General features: G+C 53.7%; 1 protein-coding gene across 6 annotated transcripts in view; it reads left to right on the forward strand.

Moving 5' to 3' along the window:
* COL27A1 (collagen type XXVII alpha 1 chain) overlaps positions 1 to 14,310 on the forward strand; it is a 152,775-nt gene that overhangs the window by 77,628 nt on the left and 60,837 nt on the right. For all 6 annotated transcript variants that reach the window (XM_044940501.2, XM_025282317.3, XM_044940503.2 and 3 more), the window contains 8 exons: positions 1,365 to 1,418; positions 2,657 to 2,710; positions 3,554 to 3,607; positions 6,420 to 6,473; positions 6,623 to 6,676; positions 8,807 to 8,851; positions 10,204 to 10,257; positions 12,115 to 12,159. In XM_044940501.2, the coding sequence (XP_044796436.1) occupies positions 1,365 to 1,418; positions 2,657 to 2,710; positions 3,554 to 3,607; positions 6,420 to 6,473; positions 6,623 to 6,676; positions 8,807 to 8,851; positions 10,204 to 10,257; positions 12,115 to 12,159 (414 nt within the window). The remainder of the gene's footprint in view (positions 1 to 1,364; positions 1,419 to 2,656; positions 2,711 to 3,553; positions 3,608 to 6,419; positions 6,474 to 6,622; positions 6,677 to 8,806; positions 8,852 to 10,203; positions 10,258 to 12,114; positions 12,160 to 14,310) is intronic.

A 14,310-nucleotide genomic window follows, 5' to 3' on the forward strand; every position in this document is an offset into this window, starting at 1 on the left:
CCTCCCCTGGGATGACAGAGCCACCCCTTCATGTTCCACGGTCATCTTGCCTAGAATCCCAGATTGTCATGAACCAGCCTGGCCTCAGTCCCGTTTGCCACCACCTGGCTCCCTCTCCCCCCATGGAGGTACATTCTGGAACCCAGGCTCCTGCTCCAGGCCCAGCTTTCTCCAGATCCCTTGTCCTGATTTCTTAGGGGACTTTGAAAATTTTTTTAAAACCATCTTACTCCTTCTTTGGACATTAGAGAAAAAAAAAAATGTTCCTAAGTTCCTAAAACTCTGGGATATTGTATAAGATTTTCCAAATTGGAAAAACCAAAGTAAGTTAAAAAAAAAAAAAAAAAAAAAAAACACCTTTTTTTTTTTATTAAAAAAAAAAAATTCTGGCTTTTGTTCTACCGAGGAAGTTCTATTGGATCATGGCCTTCGCTGCACAACATGAGTTCTCTAAGATTCTCCATTCTTCTTGGGTTTTTCTCCCCATCCATCCAACTGCTGCCAAGGCTATGAATGTTTTCTGAGTCCTGGGGCCAACGTACCAACATGGAAAGCTGGAAAGGATGAGGGCTGTGTGAGACGGTTCCAGGTCCAAGGAGAAACCTCCCAATCTGGTTCTGTGACAGCTCATTCACCAGGATGTGGTTGAGTACAGGGAGGGGGCAGAAGAGACCTCCGACAGCCAGGATCAGTGTCACGAAGTCCATGCAATGTGTCATCTTAAAAGGCAAACACCCAGACTTAACTCGAGACCAGTTTACTTGCTGTTTACACGTAGTCTCAATGAGCCAAGATCTCTGGTTTCTCATGCTATAGCTGATTCAAAGCAGTTAATTAGACGTAGACTGAAGCCAATTGCTGGCACAGAAACTCCCACGGAAGGACGATGTGACAGCTCACAGCCTGGCAGTGAAAAATATCAAGCAACAGATGCAAGTGCTCTGAACCCATGGTGGTACGGGGACGCTGTCCAAGCTGCACGCTCTTCCATGTGACGTCAGTTGATGATGAAGAGGTTAAAGGATTAAGACACGGTTCCTTTGGCCCACGGTTGTCTGATCTCCCACCAGGGCCAGGCAACATGGGGCAGCTTAGCTTCTGTTAGTGGAGTGTTCAGCCACCTGCGCAACCCCAGGCAGACCTGTGGCTAAGCTGGCTCTGTCCCCCGAGGGGGCACACCTTCCCCACCCAGGCTCCTCTGGGGCTGGGGCCTGCCCTTTTCTCTAACAAGGCTACTGCTGGGTGGATTGACTTGGGGAATGGCCTCGGCAAAGCTGTACCTCGCCATTGGGTCTGGATGTGGGGGAGGCGTCCAGAACTCACCATGGTTTCCATCGTAACCTTCTTTGCTGGTGTGTATTTAGGGTGAACAAGGGGTTCCAGGTGTGTCAGGAGATGCCGGATTCCAAGGAGACAAGGTAACTCCTGCACATTCGCCCCCTGTCCCCCCGCCCTGCTCTTCTGTGGCTCTGGCTTCTTTCCCAGGGGCCGACATGGGCCGGGACCCACCTGGAAGGTGGCATCCTTTCCCACCATCCTGGCTCCTCCATCTTCCATCCACCCTCTCGTTGTCTCTTCTCTGGACTTCACAGCGGCCTCCTGACGTATTCCCAGGCCCCAGCTGTGTCCCTCCCAGCCTGTCTTCCTCACCAGCACAAAAGTGTGCCAAGGGCCCAGCTCTGCTCCGTGCTCATCCACGGCTCCTCACTGCCCCAGACTGGAGTCCCAGCTCCTAGCCCCTGCACCTGGGCCGCCAGCGTACAGGCCCCTCTGACATTCCTGCCCCTCACCTTCCAGCCCTGAGCCCCAGCCTCACTGACCTCCTCACTGCACCAAGTGGGCACACATGGCCGCCTCGCTGGGCACACCCTCCGCCTCATCTGGGCACGGCCCAGCCCCATCCCAGAGCTCTGCGTGGATGCCGTGTTCTCTGCCTGCTCAGGAAGTCGTCGTGCCCCTCTCTGCATGCCCCTCACCTGTGGCAGCACGTTTCTTCCCTGGCTGATGGGGACTGGTGCTCCGCCCATGGCCAGACAGCAGGTTCCTCAGAATAGGGCTCCCGGCTGGCCCAGAGGGGCTCAGGTCAGGGTCCTGCGCAGGATGGTGAACACTTAAAAAGATACGTCTGAGTGAGTGACTGGCCGGGATGACGGAGGATCCCAGGCTGCCTGCCAGGCCGGCTCCTCTTTGCCTGTGTCCGGCACCATGTGGCCACATCTGGAGTTCTCCCAGCCAGTCAACGAGGCCCAGATGTTGGCCAGCTCTCCCTCTTCCTCTCCCCTCCCTTCTGGCTGGCCTGTCCTGACCCAGCCTCGATGTCTCCGGGTTGCGAGCCACCCAGGCCTGGCTGCCTCTGCAGCTGGGCCCCAGTCTCCAGACTTCCCCAGGCATCACGGGCGCAGCAGCAGTGCCTGCTCGGTGGCTCCAGGGTCCCGGGGTCCCGGATGACCTGGTGAGGACAGGAGCTGCCGTTTCACCCTTGCATCCCTGGGTTCCAGCCTACAGGGCTGCCAAGCTGGAGCTTGCAAGCAGAGGGCTCATCCTCCCCCTAAAAGTGGGTGTTGTCCAGGCCTCGGGCCAGTGGGGTGACCAAGCAGCTGTCCATCTGGCCATTTTTGGGAGTTGCTAACCCCAGTTCACTATGCATCTTTTTCAGGGGAGCCAGGGCTTGCCAGGGTTCCCCGGCGCACGGGGGAAGCCAGGGCCAGTGGTGAGTACCTTCTGCTTCTAGAGCCTCAGGCTCATAGTGTCCAAATGGTCATGGAATGTGGCCAGAGATGCCTTTACATCCAGGACCTCATTTCCTCCCACAGCAGCTCTGGGAGGTGAGTAAAACAGAGTAGAAATGGAGACTCGCCCCTTTTACAGATGAGAACACTGAGGCCCAGAGGGGCAGCAGCATACCCAGGCATCAGGCATTGGCAGAGCTCTGGTGAGAATCAGGGCTCCCAGTGTCTTGTAAATAATAGTAATGTTATCAACAATAGCAGTGGATGTCATTTATTTATTGAACGTTCCCACTGGCGCTAACGGTAAAGAACCCGCCTGCCAGTACAGGAGACTTAAAGAGACACGGCTTTGATGCCTGGGTTGAGAAGATCCCCTGGAGGAGGGCATGGCAACCCACTCCAGTATTCTTGCCTGGAGAATCCCATGGACAGAGGAGCCTGGTGGGCTACAGTCCACAGGGTCGCAAAGAGTTGGATGTGACTGAAGCGACTTAGCACGCACTCACACATGCATCAGATCCTTCCTGTACTGCGTCTCTTTGAAAGACTGTCCACAACCCCAGGAGTTAGAGAATTGTTATTGTTTCCATTTCACAGATGGGGAAAGTAAGGTTCAAAGGTGAAGTGACTTGCCCAGGATCCAGTGCCCAGGAAGAGTAGGAGTTGGCACTTGAACAGTAACTCCTCGTAGTTGTCTGGGCAGATTTCACTTATATTCTCCTGAATTTTCCAACCATCCCCAGCCTGGGGCCTAATACAAGGGATCCAGGAAAGGTGGACCCTTGCTTACCCCTGCCTCTCCTACAATCTCTTCTCTTCCACAGGGCAAAGTTGGAGACAAAGGATCCATTGGGTTTCCTGGGCCCCCGGGACCCGAGGTATTTAATGCTCTATTTCTCTGTGTCTGACTGTTACTGCGTGTCGTCCTTGGGAAACCAAGGCTCAGAGACAGGGAGAGACTTGTCTGAGGTCACACAGCAATTGAAAGATGGGATTAGAAATTCCTAGAGCAGCAATCTTTCCTTTTCTTCCTCAGTTTCCTGGCTTCCCTGGGGGCTTGCAAAGGCAGTGGGGCAGCAGCTGGCTTCAGACTCCCTCCCCAGCTCCATGGCCACCTTTACGGTTTCCAGAAAGAAGCATCAGGAAAACCCTCTGAGCTGTGCTGCCTGGACCCTTCACGGGAGCTCCCCACATTCTCTACCCCTCTGAGCCCTGGAACTTTTCCAGCTACGTACAGCCACCCTGGAGAGGTGCAGAGCTCAGAGCTCACAGGTACAGGGAGCAAGAAACAAGAGTAAGATTCTGGTGTTGGAATGGAGAAGATGTCACGACAGATAGATCAAGCAATTAACATGGTAACTACAGCTAAGTCATTAGAACCTGAGAGCTTCTGACACGTGTGATAATGAGCACAGGTCTGTTAAATGTCCATCACTGGCATTACTGTACAAAAGAGCGAGGCAGCTGGGCAGCTGATTGAACTCCTCTTCCCGCTCGCCCGCTCCATGCCTTGCCCCCCAGTACAGGGACCAGCTCTGGAGAATAGGGTGAGTAGTGCTGGGGGACTGCCGTCTATCTTAGGGGGTCTAGGTCAGCCCTAGTCCCCGCCCCACCCCTGTGTCATACCTCCCTGGCCTGGCGTCTTGCACATCCCTGAGGTCTTGGAGACAGAAGTCTGGTCCATCCTTCCAAAGATCACTCCTGGTATCGCCCGGATGGATGAGGGAGTGTTTCCTAAAAGCCACAAGTTCTACTTTCCACTGTGTTGACTTTGGCCTTGACACAGTCCTATCTTTAGACAAATGGACTTGGCCTCTCTTCCATGGCCCTGATTCCTTCCCCTGGTCACTGTGGAAAAAGACTTCTCTGAGAGGCCGGGTTTCCCAGCAGTCTGGCCAGTGCGGGTGGAAAGCCGGCTCCCTCGTTTTATTAGGCACTGCCTCCTACCAGGGGGCTGCATCGTATCTTCAGGATGGGAGCTGGCTGAATGGCCACCACGGCCAGCGAGGGAGATACTGTCACCCCACCCTTTGCAGAGGAGGGAGCTGAGTGACTGAGCAGGGTGGGGGTGGCCTCCTCAGGGTCGCCCTGCTACTTGTAGCAAAGAAGTTCTTCATTTTGCCCTTTGGCTCCTTCCTGGGTCCCTGGACAGCTCTGGGGTCTGCCTCCCCCATCTTTGGGTTCTGTTTGGATTGGTGGACTCAGCATCCGGATGGTTCTGCTCAGCCGAAGACAGAAGCCGACGAGCCTGTCGGCACCTTCCGGGGTCTTTGTCACCTTTCCGAGACCGTGGGTGCAGCTTTTACTCCCCAGCCCCTGAGTGAATCAGCTCTTTCCTTCATTAGCGGGTGCGATCTGTGTGACACCAGAATTTGATCAGCATCCTGGCCTCCTTCAAATTCTCCCTGGAGACAGGCCCACCCCAAGCAGCCTTGTTTTCCCAGGACCCAAAACCCTTTGGCTTATAGATTTTTTTTATTGAGTGCTTACCAGATGCCAAATACCGAACTCAGCGGTGCACTCACCTTTTTCTCTTCAAGCCTCAGAACAGCCTTGTTCGGTGATTTTTATAGTTAGCATTTTGGAGATGCAGAAGCCAGGGCCCCAACAGGCTTAGAAACCTGCCTGGGGTCACACAGTGAGTAGGTGGCAGAATGGGACTTTGAGCGTCTCGATTTGAAGAAAAAGACGTGGGTCTTTGGCTTCCCGTGTTAACTCCAAATTCAAGACCAGACTTGCCTTCCCTAGTGAGAAGGGTGAGAGGATGGTGGAGCTGGAATCTAACGGGAGTTACCAAAACCTCAGAAGAGGAAGAAAATAAAGCCACTTACTAAGGTGAAGTCGGGGAGCATCCTGGCTTTAGGGACTCGTATTCAAAGACTTTGGTTTCTGGTCGGCAGGCAACTGAGGGAGTAGTGGGTCTGCCCTGAAAGCAAATGGGGTTCTAGGCTGAATTAACAGAGATATTATACCTAAAACAAGGGAGGGGATGTTCTTACACTGACTCTGCTGGTCGGTTCACGGATATCCTAGTGATCACCAACAATGGAAGCTAAGCAGTGGGAGGCAGCCAGACTGAGGGCCCCGGGGCCCCTGACTAGGGGCAGTTGAAGGGACAGAGAAGTCTGGTCCTTTCTGCTGGGGAAGAAAAAGAGATTCTGCTCCATGTCCCAAAGAAGCTTCCACTGCAGTCATCCATCAGAATGGTCTGGGAGCAGTGAACTTTCAGTGGTGGTGTGGGGCAGAGTCCAAGGATACAGAGGGGATTTCTGCTTCTGATAGTTGCTGATCCTTATAGATCAGTGCTTTTCTAGCCTTTCAAAGTCACAGCAAACCCAGAATATACAGGATCCCTGCAATAAAGGATGGCACTCCTTGGAGCGGAAGATGGCTAGCTGTGAAGGCCTGGCTGCCCCAGCCTAAGACTTGGGAAGGTCTGGGTTAGATGACCTTGTATGTGCTAGTTCCTACGCCAGGACCTTCCTGCACTCTCCTGCCTCATTTTCTCAGCACCTCTCTGAAGTGTAGGGGCTGATTCTTTGTTTTAGAACCGTGATAACTGACCTGCCCATGGTCATCTCCCCTACAGGATGAGATGGAGACCCAGGTCGGTCCCCCTCCAAGACCTATGGTCTTCACATTTCCCTACGTAGCCCCCCTGGGTGACTCCAGCTCTCTGCTTCCTTTCAGGGATTCCCTGGAGACATTGGTCCCCCCGGGGACAACGGCCCAGAAGGCGTGAAGGTGAGTCCCTGCCCGGGAGAGCTCCAGCTGATGAAGCTGACCGCTCTATGCAAACCACAGGCCTGATTCCAAGCCAGCGGGAGTCTTGGCAGCCTGTGGTGGAGATGGAGGTGCTGCCTCTGAGCCCGCTCTCTGTTCCCTCTCACCAGGGTAAGCCTGGAGCTCGAGGCCTGCCAGGACCCCGTGGGCAGCTGGGGCCCGAGGTGAGACCGTCTGACCCTGCCTTCTGCCCATCCCCCCCGACCCCAGCCCCTAGCTTGCTCTTCCCTGGGTCCTGCAGACCTTAGCTGAGTTCCAGGGCCCCTTGGTCAGGAGACACAGGGCCCAGGGCCACCTCAGGCTTGCCCTCCAGCTCATCCTTTGTAGCTCCGCCCTGGGACCCTTCCAGGGTTCTCATCTGCCCTGGCCTGGCTGGCAGTTCACTCCCATCATGGCAACACCATTGCCCTGGGGTTTCCTCTCTAGGAGCCACTGTCACTGCCTCTTCTCACAGTAGCACAGTTTATTGGGGTGCTGCTGTAGGAGGGAGGGCATCGTCAGCTTAGGGGAGGTCCTGACTCTCAAGGGGATAGACTATGTCAGCTCCCTGTGGTTAGTGGCAGGCAGCGTCAGGATTCGAACCCGAGTCCGCTGAGCCCAAAGCCCCCTGCATGGACCCTGTGCTGTTTAACTTCTGGGCTCCTAGGGGCTGCCTGGGGCCTCCTGGGAGAATGACATGACTTATGCAGCTAGTAAGTGGCAGACTGAAGACTTGCTTACTGATTCTTCCGTGGTGAAGGGGATTGATGATTTCCTCGGGCCTGTTGGAGCACCAGCTGGAGGGCTGTTGGCCACCCCATGGGCTGGCCCCCGGTTTTTCCCATGTGCAAGGCCCTCCCCTGCACACCTTGGCTCAGGCCCCAGAGCTCCCATGACGCAGCCCTGGGGGAGGGTGCAGGAGGCCCCAACTCACCGCGACCACAGGCAGGCATCTGGCTGACATGGATCCCTTCTCGGGCTGGTTCTGGGTCTGGCGGGGTCCCAGTACTGGCCCTGTGAGCTGCCACGTGGGGCTGCTTTCCTGGAAGCTGGGGTGGGGGGGAGTGGGCTCTGGAGGGGGCCTCTTGGTTAGGCCTGGCATGCCAGAGGGGCCAGTCTGGAAGCTCCCTGAGCCTACGGGAGGGCCTGAGGCATCTCCATGGGCAGGAAGTGGGAGGAGGGTGGGAGGGAAAGATGGCACCAGCCTGTGCTCCCGTTGACGCTCACATTACAACATTATCACTGGAGCAGACCCTCAATATGCCCACCACTTGCTCACATCTCCATTGATTCATCTGTCCACTCGTCTATTCATTCACTCCTCCATTTGTTACCCTCTCTCAGGCCCTCCTCCCTGCCTTCCCAAACCACATACCCACTAGACCCTGGGCACACCCATCCTGAATGATGTTGGGTTTGTGGTGTCAGAAAAGAATAAGAGATCATGGCTGTCCTCCAGGAATTCAGGTTACTCATCAGTGGGGTTTTTTGTTTTGTTTGTTTGTTTTTGTAAACATAATCACAATAGTAAAAGATGTTTATCAGTTTTCACAATCAATAGCCTGACAAAAAAAAAAAGATAATTACATTTGCAAGTCACAATGGGGCTTCCCTGGTCTCTCAGACAGTTAAGAATCTGCCTGCAATGCAGGAGACTTGGGTTTGATCCCTGGGTTGGGAAGATCCCCTGGAGAAGGAAATGGCAATCCATTCAAGTATTCTTGCTGGGGAAATGCCATGGAGAGAGGAGCCTGGTGAGCTACAGTCCATGGGGTTGCCAAGAGTTGGACACAACTGAGTGACTAACTCTAACTCATGGGAACATGATTAACCTAACAATATAAAATAATGACATACAATTTGGAGGGTCAAGCAGAGTGGTACTCATCAGCGTTTAAGATGATACTCTGCTCCGCACCATTTTATAGATGGGGAAACTGAGGCATGGTGCAGCTAATGTCTGCCACCGAGGAAACGGCAGAGCCCGGAACAGAGCCCGTATCTTTGAGCTGCAGTTGGGGCTCTGCTCAAACAGCATGTGATCGGGTTTGGGTTTCCTGTCCAGCACCACTGCCAGCCCAGACTGACCACATTCACATGACGGGGGAGCCCCGTTCACCCAGAAGCCCACTTGTGGTCTGGCCTCTAGGCCTCTGCCCTGGGTGGGGCCAGGCAGGGGGCCCAGGTGTCCCATTTCTTGGCCAGGGAGGGCTCTCCTGTGCCCACCCCTTGCCCTCCTGACAGGTCAAGTTCTCCAAGACTCCCACTGAATTAACTTTCTCCTTTTTCTCCTCTCTCGTGTCTCCTGACCCTAGGGAGATGAGGGGCCCATGGGGCCACCAGGGGTCCCTGGCTTGGAGGTGAGTGTTGCTGGCCTGGGGGTGTGGGATTTGCTGGTGCTGAGCCAGCTGTGTGCAGGCGGGCATCATCTGGGTGGTGCTCTGGAGAGAAGTCGTCTATGAGAGCCTTGGGCCTGCCAAGGTGGGCGTGAGGACAGACCCCAGAGGAGAGAGACAAGAAGCAAGAAGCTGCTGTGCACCTACTGTGTGCAGGTGCACTGAGTCCATTTTCATTCACTCGATTCTCCCTTGAGAGAGGCACTGCCTTTCTTGGTATCATTCAAGGCCCTCAGGCTCAAAGAGCATAGCCCAGGCAACTTCCCTGGTGATCCGGTGGTTAAGAATCCGCCTTCTTATGGAGGGGATACGGGTTCCATCCCTGGTCAGGGAACTGAAATCCAAGATGCCAAGGGGCACCGAAGCCCGCACACCACAACTAAGACCCGTCACAGCCATAAAAAAAAAATGGTAAAAAACTTAGCCCAGAATCTCACAGCCAGGAAGCCAGGATACCCTCCCTGGAATCTGAATCTGACTTCTCTCTACTGCTTCAAGTGGCCTTCCAGAAGGAAGGTGTATGCCCGGCCACCTTCAGTCTCAATTGCATAAATTGGCAGTTTGTAGATATTTTTGGTCTTGGGACCTTTTGACATCCTTGGAAATGACTGAGGATCTTGAATGCTTTTCTTTACATGGGTTACATCTATCGATATGAGTACTTAAAACCAAGAAATTTTAAATGCTTTTAACAATACATTCAAGATTAACGACCAACTCTTTTCATGTTAAGAAAAATAATAGTTTTACACCCCCCCCAAAGCTATATTTTCCAAAGCAAAAATCATCTAATGAAAAGAGTGGCATTGTTTTACCATTTTTTGCAGATCTCTTTAATGTCTGGCTTAATAGGAGTCAGCTGGATTCTCCAGTCTGCCTCTGAGCTCCATCTGTGGATAAAACCACGTGCCGTGTAGTCTCTGGAAAACTCCACTTGCGTTCATGAAAATGAGTGACACGGGCAAATGACATCTTAATATTCTTATGAAAATAGTTTTGACCTTGTGAATTTCCTGTGAAAGGGTCTCAGGGTCCCCCAGAGGGCCCCGGGGCAACAGTTTGAGAACCACTGGCATTAACTCTCCATGCCCCTGTGTCCTTTATCTTCTGTTCCAGTCCCTTCCTTTTCCTCACTCCTTGAAAGCAGTTTTCATCATTCCCATTAACAAACAAACCAGCCTGGGAGGGGAGGCTTCCCAAGGTCACACAGCTGACCACTCTCCCTGACTCCCCAAGGACAGCTGCCAGCCTGGTGACTTTGGGGCTCTGTGCCCCTGCCCCTCCTGGCTTCTCTCACTCACTTCTCCCTGTTGCAGGGTCAACCCGGCAGGAAGGGGTTTCCTGGAAGACCTGGCCCGGATGGCTTGAAGGTGAGGGGACCTGGAAGTGACGTGGCAGGAAGGGGGAGGAGGGAACACCAGGGGAGGAGAAGAGAGAGGGGGAGCCAACCGATGAGGCCCTAGGATGACCCCTGAATCCCTGACCTGTTGTGAAAAGCGGAGGAGATGGTCTCCATTTATCACAAAGTGTATATGAGTAACAGGAAAACGAGGACAGAATCTCAGTGTCCACCCCAGGGGACCAGTGTTCAAGTCATGGGGCACAGCGCAGCCACCAAAGATGGTGTGCTGGGAGGATTGACCAGACGGGAAGGTGTCCGTGTGTGGCAGGGGTGATGGTGGGCACGTGGGAAGCAGGTCACGCAGTGGAACGGTGCAGCAGGAGCCTGTGGATGGGGCTGGCTGAACTGCGTCACTGAAGGCTCAGAGCAAAGCCTGGAGTGTGGACAGGGTAGTGGGATTATCGGAGATTTCCATTTCCCTCTCTGGGCTTCTGTATTTTCCCCATCATCTCCCATAAATATGCATTTCACTTATTAACAGTTTTTTTTGAAGTTATCAAAATGAAAAAGAACTGGCCCCAGTAGGAGATTGTGTTCCTCAACACATGGGCAGCTTAATGCCTTTCCAGGGACTCCCTTTGAAGGCTGGATTTCCCTGGCCATCCCAGGCAGGGATCACTGGGCCGAGTTGACAGCTGGGCAAACACACAGAGGGTTAGGGTGGAACTGTGGGGGCCAGGCCGTCCAAGTGCCCTCCTCTCAGGACAAATGGCCCCCGAGTCTGTGTCTTGGGGTCTCAAGCCTGAGGTCTGGGGGCAGACCTGGAGGGAAGGCTAAGGTTTGAGCTGGGATTGCCCCATCCATTCGTGAGCCCAACTCCTGGCCAGTCCGAGCCCATGTCCTGCCCTCTGAGGCCTGGGCCTTTCTCCCTCAGACACCAGCTGGGTTTCTGTGGTGGGAGCGGTGACGGGGCCCTGGGCAGATCTATCCCATGGTTCTGCTTGCCAGGGCGGCTGTGGCTGCAGAAGGAGTGGGAGTCACCCCAGCGTGGGGTAAAGCCAGCAGACAAGATCTCGAATGGCCACCTAGTGTGAGGGCTCGGGGACTTCCCAGGTGGTGCTAGTGGGAAAGAACCCGCCTGTCAGTCCAGGAGTCATGAGAGACGAGGGTCTGATCCTTGGGAATATCCCCTGGAGGAGGAAATGGCAACCCACTTCATTATTCTTGCCTGGAGAATCCCATGGACAGAGAAGCCTGGTGGGCTACAGTCCAAGGGGTCACAGTCAGACATGTTGGAGGTGACATAGGACACAGCGCATGTGAGAGCTTGGAGGCAAATGAGTTTGGTTTTACTTATTTATGAGTGGGGATGCCGAGCCCAGAGCAGAGACGAGACCGCTCCGTGTCTCTTGTGAGCTGATGGCAGAGCTCTGGGAATCCAGCGCCCTGATTCCCCAGCTCCCCGCTCATCCTGGTGGAGCAGGGCATCTCCATCAGTCAGACCCAAGTTCCAGTGCTCGCCCTACTTCCAGCTCACTGTGTGACCTTGGCAGGTCACTTCACCTCTGTGAGCTTCAGTTTCCGTCTTCTGCTGAATGCCGTGGGTTGATGGGGGTCCCAGATGAGATACAGACCCCATGCCAGGTAACCTGCCCAGGGCCACTCCAAGGGAATGATGACGAGGATCATCCCTGGGGCCAGAGGAGGTTTTGTCCCAGTGTCCCTTGTCCCTACCATTTGTTTGGAGTTTCCAAGGCCAGACTGCAGTTGAGTTTCTTGGTTCCTCCCCACCAGAGGGACCTAAGGCCAGTCGACCCGGGTGTCTCCTGGGAGGCCTGGACTCCAGCCACCCATTCCCAAGTGACCCTCCTCTGTTTCTCTGCAGGGCGAGCCGGGCGATGCTGGACGGCCGGGGCCTGTGGGCGAGCAGGTGAGTCACCGCCGTCTCGGACCCTACTGGCTCCCTTTACTGAGGCGTTAGCTGTGGGAAGCACGTACATGGAGCTCATTCATCCCCAACCTCAGCTGGAGTGGTCGGGTTAGGGTTATCTAACCCTAAACGGCTCATCTCCCCACTTCACTGACATGGACAAACTCTGGCTGTCAGGGAGGTGAGGTCACTGCATGAGAAAGCACGAATCTCAGTCCCCACGGTTCCACAGCCTGACTCTGCAGATGTTCTGGGGGCATTCGCCCAAAAGACGTTACGTGACTCTGTTCCCAGAACGTGCAAAGTGGAAGAACCCTTTCTCAGTCACCACCCGTGCTCAATATAACGGGAGGGCCGGAAGAGCAGAGAAGCAGAGTCGCGTGCCAGGGGCTCTCGGTCCAGGCATCCCTAAATTATAAAGAAAACAAAATTCACATCAGTGGCTCTGGCTATGCTGGAAGTCAGGCCAGGGTCTGAAGTGGAGAGGAGGTTGCACGTGATCACTGAAAAGGAAGTTGGAGAAACATAACCTTCAGTGTTGAGGTCCAGGGCCCTTGGCACTGGAGGCTGAGGAGTGGATGACCGGCCTTAGTCCCTCCTCTGCAGCCCAGCGCCTCCTGAAAGCGTAAGCTCTGGGCTCGTAGGTCAGGTCGGAAGGTAGCAGTCTCGTCCACTCCTTTAAAGAAGGACCCTATCCTCTGAACCCAGCAAGGGGCTGCCTCGGGCTGGAAGGGGAATGATGCTGGGGACCCAGAAGAATTTGTCTCTCCCGAGAAACGCCATCAATGCCGTGAGAGTCACGCACACGAGGAGCTTCCTCACCAGGCCTGCAACATCTGTTGGGGGGAAGAAAGGAATTAAAGCAAGGGGAGGACTGGATTTTTGAAACCTTTCCAGTGTCATTCGAGCGCATTCTGTGGGAAGCCCGGGAGTTTGGAAGGGCTGCCGCGGCCTGGATGTATTTCCTGATTGGAAAAAAAAGGCAATACGTTCAGCAAATTTAATTTCATAGTTATGCTCACGGTAGGGCCCTTGGGAAATAGATACTTGGAATCCTAGGATGGTAGAGCACAAAGCTTCCTTTGAAATCCCTCTATCCTGGAGTCCTAACCTTTTATTTTGTTCCTTAGACCCTTTTGGCAGGCTGGAGAAGATCATAGACCCCTTCTCAGAATTTGTTGTTCAGTCACTAAGTTGTGTTCAACTCTTTGGGACTGTGTGGACTGCAGCATGCCAGGCTCCCCGGTCCTTCCTTGTCTACCGGGGTTTGATCAAATTCATGGCCATTGAGTCGGTGAGGCTATCTAGCCATCTCAGAATAGAGAACTTCTTTAAATGCACAAAATACAAAACAAAAGACTACGAAGGAAATGAATTATATTGAAATACAAATGTGAGATTATGTTAAATTGTGATCTCCTCAAAGATTTGCTTCTTTATTCTTGCCTTGAATAACGAGATCTAATGGCAGGTCAGATAATGACCTCAATTTTGAAGTGGTGACCGGCCTCACTGATACATCTGGAGCTGTCTGCAGCAGTGACTGTAACATGACTTATAAAGATCTGTGACTGTTACCGGTGCTGTAGATATGTTGCCTGCGTGCCTTAAGCTCATGTTTGAGGGGAGTACTCAGCTTCAACTAGAGGCTGGCGAAAAGGACAGCTGTACTTTTTCCCTCAAGTTCACGGACCCCTGAAATGCATCCATGGAGCCTTACAGGGACCCCGGATCGAGAACCCCTGGATCCTCCTCGATCACACTAACAAGTGTGGAATTTAGAGAGAGGAATGGCTCAGTGGATAAAGAATCCACCTGCAATACAGGAGGAGAGGGTTCAGTCTCTAGGTAGTAAAGATCCCCTGGAAGAGGAAATGGCAACCCACTCCAGTATTCTTAGAGAATCCCATGGACAGAGGAGCCTGGAGGGCTACAGTCCAAAGGGTCACAAAGAGTCGGACGTGACTGAGTGACTAAGCAAGAACACACACACACACAGGTTTAACTTAGATGACCAAGTAAGCAAAGGAATGGGCAGGAGGTGTGGGAACCTGGCCTGGGGCGACCGCAGGCACACTCGTTCAGTAGAGACCTCAGCTAGCTGCCCAGTCAGCTGAGCTGGGAAGACAGAGACCTTTCTGAGTTGTGAGG

This window comes from Bubalus bubalis, chromosome 3 (assembly GCF_019923935.1).
Source record: "Bubalus bubalis isolate 160015118507 breed Murrah chromosome 3, NDDB_SH_1, whole genome shotgun sequence".
Taxonomy (NCBI): Eukaryota; Metazoa; Chordata; class Mammalia; order Artiodactyla; family Bovidae; genus Bubalus; species Bubalus bubalis.